Source organism: Meles meles, chromosome 1 (assembly GCF_922984935.1).
Source record: "Meles meles chromosome 1, mMelMel3.1 paternal haplotype, whole genome shotgun sequence".
NCBI classification, from domain to species: Eukaryota; Metazoa; Chordata; class Mammalia; order Carnivora; family Mustelidae; genus Meles; species Meles meles.
In genome coordinates this window covers 205,690,359-205,705,830 of record NC_060066.1, presented here as the reverse complement: position 1 = coordinate 205,705,830, position 15,472 = coordinate 205,690,359, and the positions used below count along the sequence as shown (strand labels likewise).

General features: G+C 62.6%; 2 protein-coding genes across 2 annotated transcripts in view; one reads left to right on the top strand and one right to left on the bottom strand.

Moving 5' to 3' along the window:
- Positions 1–245: 245 nt before the first annotated feature.
- Positions 246–4,215, bottom strand: HSPB7 (heat shock protein family B (small) member 7). Its single transcript, XM_046017221.1, has 3 exons — positions 3,849–4,215; positions 3,215–3,348; positions 246–2,008 (listed from the first exon to the last, which is right to left on the bottom strand). Exons 1-3 carry the CDS (start codon positions 4,060–4,062, stop codon positions 1,829–1,831), a joined length of 528 nt encoding a protein of 175 aa, XP_045873177.1. The 5' UTR covers positions 4,063–4,215; the 3' UTR covers positions 246–1,828.
- A 4,162-nt stretch (positions 4,216–8,377) lies between these two features.
- Positions 8,378–15,472, top strand: part of LOC123949618 (chloride channel protein ClC-Ka) — an 11,886-nt gene continuing 4,791 nt past the window's right edge. Inside the window, exons 1-14 of the mRNA XM_046017177.1 lie at positions 8,378–8,454; positions 9,034–9,140; positions 9,838–9,966; positions 10,781–10,909; positions 11,510–11,649; positions 11,924–12,001; positions 12,098–12,176; positions 12,603–12,728; positions 13,048–13,132; positions 13,243–13,344; positions 13,984–14,068; positions 14,332–14,505; positions 14,966–15,035; positions 15,206–15,316. Of these exons, the coding sequence (XP_045873133.1) occupies positions 9,041–9,140; positions 9,838–9,966; positions 10,781–10,909; positions 11,510–11,649; positions 11,924–12,001; positions 12,098–12,176; positions 12,603–12,728; positions 13,048–13,132; positions 13,243–13,344; positions 13,984–14,068; positions 14,332–14,505; positions 14,966–15,035; positions 15,206–15,316 (1,408 nt within the window). The 5' untranslated portion in view covers positions 8,378–8,454; positions 9,034–9,040. The remainder of the gene's footprint in view (positions 8,455–9,033; positions 9,141–9,837; positions 9,967–10,780; positions 10,910–11,509; positions 11,650–11,923; positions 12,002–12,097; positions 12,177–12,602; positions 12,729–13,047; positions 13,133–13,242; positions 13,345–13,983; positions 14,069–14,331; positions 14,506–14,965; positions 15,036–15,205; positions 15,317–15,472) is intronic.

Genomic DNA, 15,472 nt, shown 5'->3' with positions numbered 1-15,472 from the left:
AGAGAAGTCTCTGCAAGGTTTTTCAGGGAAATAATTCTGGGATTCCTGCTCAGGTGGGTCTGGGAGCCCAGAGAGGAGGCCAGAGCAAACTCACATGCACTTGAGCTGCCAGGCCTGGCCCCAGGTCTCAGGAAGGCATGTCCGTTCGTTCTGGGGTTTCTCCCCCTGGCTGCCTCCAGCCCCATCCCAAGTTTGAGAACTTCAGGCAGGTGATCTCCAGAAGTCTGTGTTTCTGTTGTTTATTGTGTGTGCAGGGTACAATGCTAAGGCCCTCCCATGCCCCCTCCCATCACCTCCCAGCCATCCCCTAAGGGGCCCAGAATGGCAGGGGTGAGAGGCCCCCCCCATAGGACACTGACCTAAGAGCTGTGGAAGTGAGAAGCTGGCCCCACCTCCTGCCCCAGGGGGCCTCACCTATGGCAGACCACCCCTTCCTCCCTCCCCCCACCCACCCCTGCTTCTGTATGTTGGAGACCAAGCCTGTGCCACTGGGGATATCTGGGGCTCCCCAGGATGAAAGCTTCCTGGAGGTCCCCTGCCCTGGACTGAAGACTAGGGGGGAACTGGATTGGGGGCTCGTCCTATGACAGGGCTCTCTCCAGCAGGAAGCTGTGGGGCAGGGTGCAGAGGCCACGAGAGGCAGAATGAGGGGAAGCACCCCCTGGCACTCAGAGGGGCACGGAGCGAGGGGGTGGGGGCGTTTGAGAGTAGCTCTCACAGCCTGGGTTCAAATCCAGCCTTTTAATGAGTGAGCTGGGCTTTCAACCGTTCAGAGACTCAGTCTCCCCCTTGATAAAAGTAGAGATGGCAAAATCTGATTTCAAGCTCAGCTAACAGTAGCGCTTGGTATTTGAAGGACAGGACATGGGCACGTGTGGGGTATATCCACACACCAGGCCTATAGATTCATCGATTAAAGAGGGGGAAGTGTAGGGGAGGTGACTGGCCACAGGGGAAGGGTGACAAGAAGCTGGGGCCCAACCTTGAAGACCCAAGGCCCTGTCCATGCTGTCTCCCGCCTCAGCTGGGTGACCTGTCTGCAGGGGGGGATCTCTGGGGGGGAGGAAGGACCAGCCCCACCCCGCAGCGAGGCCTTGCTCAAGGGCACAAACAGGTAAGTGGGGCGGGGCTGTTGTACAGTTTATCACCAACCAGGTGCATTGGAAAAACCCCAGCTATATACAGACATTGTGTGCCCCCACCCCCCTCCCCTGGGCACAGCTGGCCAGTGGGGGGAAACAGGCAGGCAGCCCGGCAGCAGGCTTGGGGCTTGGGGCATAGGGCCTGGCAGACGGGAGGGTCCCCACCGTGGCTGTCCCCTCCGGCTTCCCTGTGCCGTTCGGCTCGGATCAGCAGCTTTGCCTAATATCTGCCTTTGCCTCCCCTGCTCCCCTTGGCCAAGGGGGTCCCAGGTCCCTGTCCCCTCCGCTCCTGCCCTGCAACTCCAGAGATCAAAGGATTTGTATATCTGTCTGTCTGTCCTGCAGATTTTTTGCCTGGGGATCCTGCCTGTCCCCGTCCCCCTTCCCCAAAGTGGGTTCTCTGGGAGCTTCCTTTTCCATCTAAATCCCTTTATTCCGGATTCAGTGAAAGAGGCCACATCTGGAATCTGGGGACCATCGGTGAGGCAAAGTGTTCCCTGGCCTGCCCCGGAGAGCAGAAAGCCTCAGTTTAGCGGGGCGGGGGGATGGGGGGGTGACCCACCTCAGGGCCTGGAATTTGAGCTGAGATGTCCTGTAAGCTGTCATGAGGGTTGAGGAAAACGTCTCTGGCAGGCCAGTTGGGGCAGAAAAGGGGAAAACGGGAGGGGACGGGGAGGGGGAGGCCCTCAGATTTTGATCTCCGTCCGGAAGGTCTGCTGGACGTGCTCCGTGTGCGGGTGGCGCCGGGCCCGGATGGTGAGGCTGCCGTCCTCCCTCAGGGCCGAGGTCACTGAAGTGGGGTCCACGTCCTCAGGCAACTGGCACTTGTGAGCGAAGGTGTTCATGACTGTGCCATCAGCTGCCAGCTGGGGAAGGGGCGATAGGTCAGGACTGGGTGCCCCTACCCCTGTCCTGTGCAGGTCAAGCCACAGCCCTTCTCCCTCCTCTCAAGCCAGCCAGGCCCCCGTGTGCCCACATTGAGGGCTCTGGTCTCAGGTGCAGAGGGGCTGGCCTGGGTGGCTGTGGCCGGGACTGCGTGCGACAGGGTGCTCAGAGGAGCCCCGGCGCTCCCCAGGGGGGAGGTAAGGGGCTGGGTGGGGTAGCTCAGGGAGGAAGCAGCTCAGTGGCGGAATCTAGAGCTCCTGAGCAGCAAAGAGAAGACAGCATGGAGAAGGGCCATGCCCCCTGGGATGCCCAGACACATCAGGTGTCCGCCGCCCTGGCTGGACGGGCCTCCCCTCCCCCGGCGGCTTGGCCGGCACACAGTGTCCAGAGGAGCCTGGGGTGGCTGAGTCACTGGCGGGGGTTGCCGGCTGGCACGTGCAGCCCGCTGGTCCTGGTGCCCACAGTCTTCGGCTTCTCTGGCCGGGGTGCTGGGGCGGCCTGGCCGCTGTGCTCAGCAGAGGAAGTCAGGTCACAGAGGATCTGCAGGAAGCCTTGGACAGACGCTGCGTGCTGGGCCACTGTGGCTGTGGCCCTCTGGGGACAAGCTGAACCACACCCTCCTTCCCAGTAGAGGCCTCCTGGGAACTGGGACTCTGAGACCCTAGTGACCCAGTGACCCTGAGACCCTTGGGTGCGGGAAATGTGAGGTCTGGAGTGCCTCTGACCCTGAACGGCAAGGTCTCAGCCCAGCCTTGGGCCCCGTTGGAGGATGCCAGGGTAGGGGCTGAGCCTCCGGGTCGGGGAGGAAAGAGGGACTTGAAAGTGTCACGTGGGGGGACTCTTCTCCCCACCTACCCACATGCCTGCCAGAAGAGCTGTCCGCACTCAGCTACCAACTCCATCCTCTCGGCTGCCTCCTCACCTCACCTCCTCTGGTGCCCGCTGCCTGCATCCCTGCACGCCTCTCGCTTCTCCCGTTCCCCCATGGCTCCCTCAGCTGCCCTTGGCTCCTAAAGGAAGGGTCTCCACGCCTTGGGGCAGGGAGGGGCAGCAGCGGTGGGTGGGGAGGGGTGGCCCTCGGCCTCCAAGTGACAGGAGCAAGGTCTGCAGTCTGGGTCTGGGGTCCCAGCAGGGGCAAGGGGGTGGGTACGGGGGGGTGAGGGTCCGGGCAGGGCGGGCAGGCTCACCTTCTCAGCCCGCACCTCAATTTGGTTGTTGGAGGTGGTGACGATAATGTCTTCAGGTGAGAAGTCACTCACGTCCACTGCAAACTCGTAGGCGTCCCTGAGGGTCTTGATGTTGCCCTGTCCCCCAGGCCGGGCTGTGGGGAAGGCTGCCGTGAGCTGAGCCCGGTGCAGGCCTGTGTCTAGAACCCGGGTTCCCGGCTCCTCCCCCAAGCCTGGCCTCCCCCTGGGCTGTTGTTCCTAACCCTCCTGCCCACCTCTCCTCGCCTCCTGCAGCCCACCTTTTCCGTGGGCAGCCGAGTGACCCTGTGGACGGCAGCCCGCCCGGGGCCTGGAGGCTGGAGGGTTCCTCCCACCCCTCAACCCTGTCCAGTCCTCCAGGGCTCCAGGGAGGACCTGGCCCCGGGCCCTGTGTGGCCACTGGTGTCAGAGCTGACCCCTGGGCCTACAGCTGTTCCTTGAAGGCCCGTCTGTTCTTGGGGCCACATCTGTCTCTCTGGCCACGTCTGTCATGGTGGCCACACGTGGCTACAGTCGGGCAGCACCTGTTCTGGACAGCTCGGCAGCAGCATTCACAGGTGCCCTGGAGCAGGGGTCCCCTCCCCGAGCATCTCCCCTCCGAGCCCTGACGACTTGCCTGGGAAGGCCAGGGGCTCCGAGCGGGGCCGCATGAAGCTGCCAAAATCCTCGGAAAACATGCTCAGGGCTTTCTCCATGGGCGGGTCCTGGGCCGGGAGGGCACGGGAGGCTGAGGAGGATGAGGACGAGGACGAGGACGAGGACGAGGATGAGGACGAGGAGGAGTGGAAGCTTCTCTCCGCTCTGAAGGTGGAGGAGGTCCTGTGGCTCATCCACGGGCCGGCGGCCGGGCACGAGCCAGGCGGGCAGGGGGACAGGAGAGGGTGTGGGCGGCAGGCTCTGGGGGAGCGTGCCGGGCCCTGGCTGCCGGCGCTTTATAAGGCCCGACCGGCCCTGGGCTTGGGGCCAGCCCCTTGTCTCCGAGCTAAATTTAGGCCTCGCCTCGGCTCAGAGGGGGCTGGAAATCTTCTCCGGTGAGGCGGCCCTGCTGACAGTCTGACACACGCAGGCCCAGGCTGAGCTCATGGCCCGGCATTCCAGGCCGATAAGTCCAGCCTGGGGCCTCTGCAGCGACAGGCCGGGGGCAACCTGTCCCCTCACCACTCAGACCCCCGTGCCTGCCGCAGGACCTTGTGTGTCTCTGAGTCCCTGCCTCCCCCATCAGCCTGGGGTGGGGGGGGTGCTCTCTAGGGACTGTGCCTCCCCCATCAGACTGCAAGCTTCCTGAGGGTAGGGTTTTCTGCTTCCTGTTCCCTCTCCCTCAAACTTCCAGTCCTTGGGAAGAGGGGATCTGGGTGGTGGGCCATCAGGTCAGCAGGGGCCCAAGGTCCTGGCTCTGGGGAGAGCAGGAGATGCGAGGTCAGAAGGTGGGGCAGGTGGAAACCCTCCACCTGTTGGACCCTGTGTGAGAGACTCCTTCCCTCAGGACAGATAATGTTTACAGCCATGTCTTAGGGAGGCCTGAGACAGCCCTTAGGGGGGAAGCCTGGGGGGGGGGTGGCTAGAATGTGCAGCTGTCCCCCGCCTGCTCCCACGGGGACCCAGATTCTGTGCTTGCCCTCTCCCCACTCTCAGAACATTTTGGGGCCGCAAGAGGAGGAAGCTGGTGGCCCTTGGCCGGGGTGGGGGTTGGGCCAGGACTTGGGGGGGGCAGATAATTTGATAAGTGTCCTTAAAAGTCTAGAAGGTTATGTCACTGGGAACTGTCTGCTTGAGCTCCAGCTCCGTGCAGATGCTCGGGGCCGCAGGGGGCAGGATTTACCTAAAGGAGAATTCCGCAAGATGCCCGTTCTAGCTCTGATTTCTGGAGTGCCTCCTGCCTGTGAACTTTCCAGCACTGCCCCACTTGATCCCCACGCGTCTGGGCTTGGGGAAAGAGCTGTCATTCCCATTTTACAGACGGGAAAGTGGAGCCTCACAAGAGAGGGCGGGGCTTGCATGTGGGTAAGTGGCAGCGCTGGGATTCAGACCCAGGGGCCTCTGATTCAGAGCCCTCCAGGAGGCGCCCCTGGGTGGCTCAGTCAGTTCAGGTCCACATCCCAGGGTCCTGGGAACCAGCCCCACATCGGGCTCCCTATTCAGACTTGGGGGGCGGATAGTCCGCTTCTCCCTCTGCCCCTCCCCTGCTCCCTGCTTGTTCTTTCTCTCTCTAATAAACAAATAACATTAAACAAACAAACAAAAAAACAATCCAGGACACCTGGGTGGCTCAGTTGGTTAAGCGTTGCCATCAGCCGCCTACGACTCTGCCTGCTGTGCTCTCTCTCTCTCTTTGACAAATAATTAAATAAAAATCTTTAAAAAAAAAAAAAAATCCCTCCAGGAGGCTGGGGTGACCTGACCATACACATATGGAGACAGACTGGCCCAGAAGCCCCTCTCTGGCCACCCACGGCTCAGCAGAGCCAGGACTGACATCATGGGGGGGGGCGGGGCGAGGGGTGAAGCAGCGGGCTATTCCGCTGGAAGCAGCGGGCGCTTCCCAGGCTACAATGTGGGGTTGCTGCTCTTCTCTCCAAATCCTGTCCTTCCTGCCCAGACCTGCTCTGATTCCTCCTCCTCCAGGAAGGCCTCTGTGATTGCTGCAGCCACACAGAGGTCAGATTGGCGCTTCACCTGGTGCAGGGGTCTCCCCTTTCCCCATTAGATTGGGGGCTCCTGAAGGTGGGGGCTGTTCTTTTCTTGGGTTCCCACAGAGCACCATCCTTGGGGGGCTCCCTCTAGGGGTAATCACTGGTGCTGGTGGTCTGTGGGTGGGGGCAGCATGGAGCTGGGAGCTGGGGGAGTGGCTAGAGCAAGAGGGGGTCTGCATCCTAGTGAATGTTCCTGCTGGGCCCGTGTTGCCCATCCTGGACGAGGGGTTCTAATGGGGCTGCCAGGAAGTGACCAGCACGAGGCAAGATGGAAAGAGGGTAGGGGCGGGGGTGGGGGGCCCAGAGGCCTCCCGCCCGCCAGGGAAACAGGAGCCAGTGGCTAAATGCAGACACACTGTCATGGTGCTGAGGGCCTGAGTCACTGCTCCTGGACGTCAGATCCCGTTACCCACCCCCGCCCACCGTTCCTCCTCCCCTTCCCCCGTCCCTGAGACATGGCCCATAAATGTCCTGGATCGCCTGACTTCTGTGGCCAGGAGGGACCTCAAAAGGTCATCGAGACCGTGCCCCTGTGTCTGGGCTTGCTCACCCTCCAGATCACAGGGATAGAAGGAACTTCCGAGATGATCCAATGCCTTGAATCCTAAACCTGACAGGGCATCCCGGTCACCTGGAGGAAACTTAAACACACACAGACTCTTCTCTCTGCACACCAAGATTCTGACTTGGGCTCTTGGGAAGGGTCCGCATATCTGTTCCTATCCGCTCCGCACACAGCTGCACAGCTGGCCCATAGACCAGTGTTTGGAAACTGCTCATCGCTCAGCAGATGTTTGCTGAACACCTGCTATGTGGGGGCGGGGGCTGTTCTAGGCTCTGGGGGAGACATGATGAATGAGGAATGCGTCCGTGCCAGAAAATGGCTTTGGGAGGGACTCTGCTACTCTCTCCCCAGCTTCCTGGTGTTGCCAGGGTGGGAAGGTGAGGGTGTGGACTGGCAGCACCTGCCGGGCGGCTGAGGCCGGCTGTGGGATCAGAGCCTATGGCTGCCCGGAGCCAGAGGCTGGGGTTTGGGATGTCAACAGGGCAGGCAGTTATCCTGTTACTGTAGCAGTCGCCAGGCTGGGGCAGCAAGGCGACAGTGGGCCCAGACCGTTCGGAACAGCAAGCCCCGCCCACCTCCCCGCGGCAGGCCCATGTGCTCCTGATTGGGATGGACTTGGCTGGGCATCAGGGGCAGCGGGTGGCTCAGGGTCCCAGGATTTTGGCAAGTCACCGAAGGGTCATCAAGATTTTCAGAAAGGAGCTTTGTCTGGGGGAGGGAGAGAGGGCAGTTATCCCAAATCTTTCCAAAAGTGACATCAGACTCAAATCCTCTGCTTTGTGCCCAAACCCCTGTCCTGACTGATGAAAGTCACAGGGGCCGGAGGAGCCCGAGGGAGGGGGAAAGCCAGACAGTCTAGGTCTGGGTTCAGCCTCGGCTGTGTGACTTCGGAGAAGCCACTACACCTCCCTGATCCTCTGTCATCTGCCAAATGGTGATGCTGCCCTTGACTCACAAGGATGCGGGAGGATGAACTGTGTTGCAGACCTAGAGGGCCTGGTGTGTGGCTGGCACATAATCTGTGCTTGCTCCCTCCCCTCATGCCCTCACCCCTACCCTCTGCTGGGGCAGGACCGTCTGTGGCATCTACTGAGAAGCACTGTGGTTTGAGAGGTCCTTCCCTGAGGCTAGAGGGGCTGGACCTGGGGATCAAGTTCAAGTTCCTCCCCAGGCCTCAGAGGCCTGCAGCGCCCCACATCACCGCACTGCTCCCCCTTGTCGGTCTCCTCCCCACCCCCGAGCAAGGTGGGCGGCGGAGCCGTGCGCAGGCTTTGGAGTCCTGCAAACCTGGCTGGGGTTTCCGGCTCTGCCCCTTGGTCTCTGTGACCTTGGACGAGCAGCATCACCCCTCAGAGACTCCGGTGTCTTTAACCCGGGATCTAGTTCCTCCCACCTCGCTGGGTTTGGGTGAGCACGCACCGATTCGGGGGAGGGCTGAGCACAGAGGCTGGCACACAGCGAGGGTGCGGTAGTAAGGGGGCCCTCGCCTTTGCCCCAGGTCTTCCTCCAGCTCCGTCGGCTTTCTTCCCTCTCCTTTCTCTGCTTCCTCAAACCCTTTCCGTGTCCAGCTCTGAGGATTCCGGCCCCCGCAGAGGACCCCCCACTGTGCTGCTGGGTGCAGGGGCTTCTCCACCCCCTCCATGTCCCCCAGCCAGCAGCGGGGAGCCCCCAGCGTGGTCGAGCGCCACCCTCCGCGTGGCTCTCCTGGGTTCTAGGGAGCTCCAGCTCCTGGTCCCCTGTGGCTCTTCTGGCCTGCATGGCTCAACCGGCCTGGGCAGTTCTGGGTGGTTTGTCAAGGACATTCTTAATGGCCAGGGTCAACCCTGTGGCAGGGTGGGGAGGGAGGGGGGGCACCCAGGGTGTGGATTGGTGGAGCACAGACCTGTCCAGGCACACCTGGGCTGCAGGCAAAGGAGTCTCTGTTAGAGGAGGGCCAGCTGGGGCCACAGCAGGGCCGACGGACAGAGGTGAGAGGCTGCCGGGTGTGGAGTGGGGGCCCGGACTGGGGTGGAACCTGCCGGGGGCCAGGGCAGGCCAGGCAGGAGCGGGAGGCTTGGCGGGAGGGAGCGAGCACCTCTTTTGTACCATCATGGGCTGTCCTGGGCCGGCCGTTGCCCTGCCTCTGTGGCCTGAGCAGGAGAGAGGGGCCTCAGGAACGGGCATGGGGAGTCAGAGCCGTCCATGGGGACCCCACGGTGCGAGCGACTCTGCTGGGCAAGGAGATCTCTGCACAGGGGAGGCAGCTGTGCGTGGAGGCAGGATAGGAACGATGTCAACAGCAGGGGGAAGGGAGTTCTGAGGCTTGGGGTCCTCCCGTGACCAATCTGCTCCTGGACACGGAGGACACTGGAACCCTGGCCCCCACCCCTGTACCCTCACACACATATGTGCCCCCTCGGCGACCCTCCCTCAGTGGTGAGGACACCTCCTGATAGCTTCACGCACACGTGCAAGCGAACGTGTGCACAGGAAAACACCTCGGTTCCTTTTCACCTGGGAGGTGCCAGGTGGCCGGGTAGCAACAGTCTGTCTGTCCATCTGCTCAGGGACCTAATGGAAGAGCTGGTGGGGCTGCGTGAGGGCTCCTCGGGGAGCCCTGTGAGCCTTCGGGAGCTGTGGGGCCCGTGTCCCCGTATCCGCCGAGGCATTCGAGGTGAGAGCGAGGTCCCCTTCCTCTGCCTATCAAAGACCCCTCAGGGCGTCACCCCTTCCTGGACCCCCCCTCCCTCACCCACCTTGAAACCCAAGAGCTGCCCTGCCTTCACCTGCCCACAGTCTCCGGGTGGCAGGGAGGGAAGGGACCTGTCTGCCTGTCCCTCTGCCTGTGGGTCTCGATGTCTGTTCCCTGCCTTCGGGGAAAGCAGCCCCAAAGCCTGATGGCCATGCTAGGGGCCTCGCTCTGTGCCCAGTGGGTGCTGCCTGGCCTGACCCCAGCATGGCCTGTAGGACAGGCCCAAGGTCTGGAGACAAGGAGGGCTCCTGCTAGGTTCTTGCGTTCTCTGAGCTGTGCCCCGTGGAGACCCTGGAGAAAGCTGTAGCTCTCAGCACACCCTCCCCGGCCGACTCCGGCATCCAGCGTGGGGGATGGGGTGGGGGAGGGTGCACAGGTCAACGGTCCCCTAGTGGGGCCCTAGGCCTGGCACCCACCGTACTGCTGCCTTCCCTTGCCATAATTCTTGCTTTGCCCCTCATGCGCAGAGCCCCTTCTGAGCCACCCTGGACTTGACCCCATGACCCAGCCCCATGCCGCCCCCCGCACTCCCTGCCCTGGGCCCTAGCAGGCCTCCAGGGAAGGGGCTGTCCGTGCCCCACCTAAGGCCCTGGGCTATGACCCAGTGCCCCTGCCGCAGGTGGCCTGGAGTGGCTGAAGCAGAAGGCATTCCGCGTGGGGGAGGACTGGTATTTCCTGATGACCCTCGGGGTGCTCATGGCCCTGATCAGCTACACCATGAACTTCGCTATCGGGCGCGTGGTGCGAGGTAACCCCTCCCAGGCACACACACCTGCTCTGGACACAGGCTTCCACACACGCTCTCAGGATGCCAGATGGGCTGTCAGGTGCATCGCGGGTACAGGAGGGCTTGGGGTAGGGAGGAGGCCTGGGTCTGGTCCAGGCTTTGCTCTTGGCTTGCTGTGTGACCCTGGGCAGGTTCCTGCCCCTCTCTCGGCCTCCGTGTCCTCATCTGCGCAATGAGCAAGAAAGACCTGAATGTTACCAAGAGCCCTTCTTCCCTTGAGCTCTATGCCCACCTCTTCCCGTTGTCTGTGCTCCTCCTTCTCCTCCCTCCCTCCATGCTCTGCGCTCAGTAACACATGGGGAGGGCACTTGCTTGGACCACCAGACATAGAACTTTCTTTCCCTGTGCTCCAGCGGGCTCTCTGCACCCTGAGCTCTCTGCACCCTGAGCTCTCCCAGGAACAAAGGGGCATAGGCAAGAAGGTTCTAACACCCCCCGGTAGACTTGGTCAGGTGCCATCCTGAGAACCTGCTACGCCTCAGACATTGGACATCATCTGAGTGCTTTCTCGCAAAGACCCCATGAGGGAGCTCCCGTCGCTAGCCCATTTGACAGATGGGGAAACGGAGGCTCACCGAGGTTAAGTCACTTGCCCAAGGTCATTCAGTGGGTAGTGACAACACTGGGATGCGGATCCAGGGTCTTAGTCCTGCCTCCGTTTAGGCGTCTGCCGCTCACTGGGGGGCCTCCCCTCGTTGCGCCTCCCTTTCCGGGTTAGTGGACACGTGAGGGCTGCAGAGCCTGCGATGGCTTCCTGACTCCCGGGTGTCCCCAGCACACAAGTGGTTATACCGGGAAATTGGGGACAGCCACCTGCTCCGGTATCTCTCCTGGACCGTGTACCCTGTGGCCCTGGTCTCCTTCTCCTCCGGCTTCTCCCAGAGCATCACGCCCTTCTCTGGAGGTGAGCTGTGTGCCTGTGTGCCTGGGACCAGAGCCTGTTTGTACCCCTCTGGGCATCTGATTGGGGGAGGTGGGAAGTAGGGACCCCATTTCACAGCCAGGGAAGCCAGGCTCAGAATCTTCGTGTCTCTTGCACCAAAGCAACACTGTGAGAAGGTCAGATCTTGACTCTAGGGTCGCTGCTGTCTCTGCTTCCTTTCTGAGGGCGCTTCTGGCCAGTGATGGGGAGTCCTGGTGGCAGGCTCCCCAGGAAGGGGCTGAGGGAGGCGCACAGCTCCCGCAAGCCTCTCAGCTCTGCCTCCAGCTCCAAGCCAGCACTGGGGACCTCCAGGGGTGCATCCAGGGGTGGCCTGAGATTCTATCCTGGGTGACCCCCATTTTTGCCGTAGCTGTCTGCCAGGCTCTGCTGGAACAACACAGACAGCTCCCGGCCCCTCTCTGACCTTCAGCTTCCTCCTCTACAAATGAGTTCACAGATCTTAACTCAGGGTTTTGGAGGACCTGACGAGATCATGATGTGAAACATTTTGGGTGGGATGAGGAGCTCAGAGTGTAATCTAGAGACCGCCCCTGTCTTGCCCCGTGTCCATCCCCTGCCAAGGTTCTGGAATCCCGGAGCTGAAGACTATCCTGTCGGGCGTCGTGCTGGAGGACTACCTGGACATCAAGAACTTCGGGGCCAAGGTGGCAGGCCTCACCTGCACCCTGGCCGCCGGCAGCACCATCTTCCTGGGCAAAGTGGTACGGGCAGGCGTGAGAGCCCCCCCACCCCTTCCCCCCTTTGCCCCACAGAAGCAGAGTCAGTGGAGACTCAGGCCAATGCCTGCTTTTAGGGGTTCTGGCCTGAGGAGGAGGCAGGCCAGGTCCCCAGAGTGTGACCAAAGAGCTGGGGAGACAGAGGACCAGGGCGTGGCCGGGCAGCTGTGCGGTTCTGGATGAGGCTCTCGGGCCCCCCAGGACCAGGCCCCAAGGGGGAGGAGTAAGCCTATGCCGGGTGCCCACACCTCCCCCGCAGGGCCCCTTTGTGCACCTGTCTGTGATGATCGCCGCCTACCTGGGCCGGGTGCACACCAAGGCCATTGGGGAGTCTGAGGTAAGGCGGTCAGGGACGTCCCCCCTTGGAGGAATGAGAGGGAAGGGAGGGGAGGGTGGGGGCTGACTGTGAGCCCCGCACTCGGGATCCCCCCAGAACAAGAGCAAGCAGAACCAGATGCTGGTGGCGGCGGCAGCGGTGGGCGTGGCCACGGTGTTCGCAGCGCCCTTCAGCGGTGAGACTGTACCCCTCCCTCGCGCCCTGGGGACCCCCCACACCCCTCCTGCGGACCACCCCGCTCACTCCTGTGCGGCTGAGGGCCTTGGAGGAGGTGTGGGCTGACGCAGGTCTCGGTTCTTACTGCAGTCCTTTGAGGGCACAGCGGGGAGGGGGGGTGCTGTCGAGACGCCTCAGGGTCACATCGACAAACTTGGGCTGGAGATCCGGCTCCCCTGTGCGACCTGGGGCAGTGGGTTCAGCTCTCCGAGCCTCGGCGGGGTGCTCGCGCCTTGCCACAGGGCCATCGTAGGGATGGAGATGCCCTCCCTGGGCTCAGGCCTGGCCTCTCCCACTTCAGCTGCAGGGAGAGCAGGATGGGAGGGGTCAGGGCGCTGGGGTGGACGGAGGCGGGGCTCTGCCTTTAGCTCAGCACCGCCTTCAGGGGTCCTGTTCAGCATCGAGGTCATGTCTTCCCACTTCTCTGTCTGGGATTACTGGAGGGGCTTCTTTGCGGCCACCTGCGGAGCCTTCATGTTCCGCCTCCTGTCTGTCTTCAACAGCGAGCAGGGTGAGTCCCCGCGAGACCGCGGGACCCCAGCCCTGGCTCCGCCCACCCCCACCCCCGTCCCTCCTCCTCCCATCTTTTCTCTCTCTCTCCTCTCCTTGCTGACCTGTATTGGGCGTGAAGGATGGGAGCCCCCCTCGCCCCAAGAGTACAGGAGGCAAAGCTGAGCAAGAGGGCAAGGGCTGGTTGTTGGGGCCTTGAATGCCAGGAAAGGGTATTCAGGGGCAGGGCTGAGCACCACCTCCGCTGCTGTTTGTCAAGTCTGGGGCTTGGGTTTGGCTGGGGCCAGGGTGTGGTCCCTGATCTTTCCCTCCTGCCCCAGAGACCATCACTTCCCTCTACAAGACCAGTTTCAGGGTGGATGTCCCGTTCGACCTGCCGGAGATCTTCTTTTTTGTGGCGCTGGGGTGAGCGAGCGCCTCGGGTCCCTCGAGAGCCCAGCGGGAGGCCTCACCCAGGCCTGAGCCGCTGCCCTTGTTTCTGGGGCAGAGCTCTGGGCCTCCCCTTCCTTCCCCAGGGCCATCTGTGGCATCGTGAGCTGCGCGTACCTCTTCTGTCAGCGAACCTTCCTTGGTTTTGTCAAGACCAACCGGGTTGTCTCCAAACTGCTGGCCACCAGGTAGGCTCTGGACAGGAACTGGGGAGGACTTTCAGGGAGGACAGCCCTGCTTCCTTCCTCAGCCTCCTGAGCCCACAGCTCCCTTTTATAGAGAGCCCCATCCTCTGACTGCACTGTTATGCTCCTACTAAGCACCTCCAAAGCTCCCTAGCCCACACACCACTCACGGAGCCCTGATTGCCACCTAGCACCCCTCTCCGGGTCCCCGCAGTCACCGCTCCACACCCGCACCCCCAGCTTGCTGGGCTTCCAGACTTCCACGTGCTCCCCCTCCTCCTGAGTCCTCACTCTATCACTGGGCTTGCCCCCCCCCCCCAAGCCCTCCTTTCCCACAGAGCCAGAAGCCCTAACTGAGCCCCTCTCCTCCCCAGACCTCGTTTGCCCCCTGGCATTGGCATCTGCCCCAGGCCGGCCATGCATGGCCCGCCCTGGCCTGGCGGAGCTCTGTCCCCAACTCCCCTGTCAGCCCTGGTTTCCTCCCCTGGAGGGGGTCTGGCCTGTGTCCCCCACTTCTTCAGTTTCTGCCTGCATCCCGGCCCTCAGGGGGGGTGGGCCCTGCTCTTGCCGGCTCCCCCTCTGTGGGGTGGGGGAAGAGGAGGACCAGTACCCCAGCTCACCCCCCGACCCCACGCCCCACAGCAAGCCTCTGTATTCTGCTCTGGCGGCCTTGGTTCTCGCCTCCATCACTTACCCCCCTGGCGTGGGCCGCTTCCTGGCTTCTCGGGTAAGGGGCGCTGAGCTGGGGGGGTAGGAGTGGGGAACCCCCATCCCTCACCCACAGTGTGCCTGTCATTTCACTTAATCCCCATGATGCCTGTAAGGGGAAGCCTGCGGGTCATCCTCGAGTTCTAGCCGAGGACACTGGCGCTCTGGGAGGTCAGAGCCCATCCCAAGGTGGGAGGATCTGAGGCAGGGTCAGGGGGAGGCGGAGGCAGGAACTGCTGCCCAGTCCCCCCCTGCAGAGTTCCGACCTGTCCCCTGCGCCAGCTGTCCATGAAGCAGCATCTGGACTCCCTGTTCGACAACCACTCGTGGGCGCTGATGACCCGGAACTCATCCCCACCCTGGCCCAAGGAGCTCGACCCCCAGAACCTGTGGTTTGAGTGGTACCACCCGCGGTTCACCATCTTTGGGACCCTCGCCTTCTTTCTGGTTATGAAGGTGGGTGCCGCGGGCCCCCCCACCGGGGTCATGCACAGAGTGGAGACTGGCCTTGGGTGGGAGGCGGAGCAAGGCCTCTCACTGGGTGTAGCACAGTGCCCTGGCCTTCCACCCAGACCGTCTGATCTCTCTCTCGCCCGTTGTGTGACCCCAGTCCACCGTGGTTTCAGTTCTGAGCCTCGGTTTCCTCATCTTTAAAATGGGGTAGTAGTTGTGTGTCTACCTCCAAGGGAAGGTTGAGCAGGAAGAAAGGAAAGCCCTTGGCACAATGCCAGGCACATAGTAGGCTCTTCGTCAGGGTGGGTGCCCTCCTAACACCAGACACTGGCGATGGCCGTGTGCCTGGGCCGCCTCCTGCTGTCTGGGAAGAGCCCAGGTCCCCTGCCCACCCATTCCCTCTCCTGCCCAGTCTCACCCCCTTGCCTCTAACCTCCGCCCCTCCGGGTCCCCCCACCCACAGTTCTGGATGCTGATTCTGGCCACCACCATCCCCATCCCTGCAGGGTACTTCATGCCCATATTCATCTTCGGTGAGTCTGGGGTTCCCAGGCTCCGAGAGCTTCCTGGTTATTGGGGCAGGGCCGCGGCTCCCGGCTCCCTCCCTCCCTCCCTTAGCTGGCATTGAGGTTGGTCCCCAGGAACAGAAGGCTGTGGGGGCCGCGTCAGCCTGCCTCCCCCGCCTCCCCCTCTCTCTGGCCAGGAGCTGGCATTGGGCGCCTCATAGGGGAGGCCCTCGCTCTTGCCTTCCCCGAGGGCATCGTGGCCGGAGGGGTCACCAACCCCATCATGCCTGGGGGGTACGCCCTGGCAGGTGAGTGGGCTGGGTCCCCACGGGGTGGGCAGACCTTGGAGGCGCTGGGCTGGAGCCGGAGGGTCAGGGCATGGAGAGCCCCTCCCTGAGCCCCATCCCCGGAGCTGCTGTTATTCTCTCTAGCTCCCGTCTTGTCCCTGATACCCCGTCCTGTCC

What these genes read in the sequence shown, in the direction of transcription:
- HSPB7 (XM_046017221.1), bottom strand. Translation starts at nt 4,062, where the DNA reads ATGAGCCACAGGACCTCCTCCACCTTCAGAGCGGAGAGAAGCTTCCAC. An exon ending in GGAGCCCCTGGCCTTCCCAG is followed by an intron (nt 3,349 to 3,848) that starts GCAAGTCGTCAG and finishes CCTTCCCCACAG; the next exon opens with CCCGGCCTGGGGGACAGGGC. An exon ending in TTGAGGTGCGGGCTGAGAAG is followed by an intron (nt 2,009 to 3,214) that starts GTGAGCCTGCCC and finishes CCCCTTCCCCAG; the next exon opens with CTGGCAGCTGATGGCACAGT.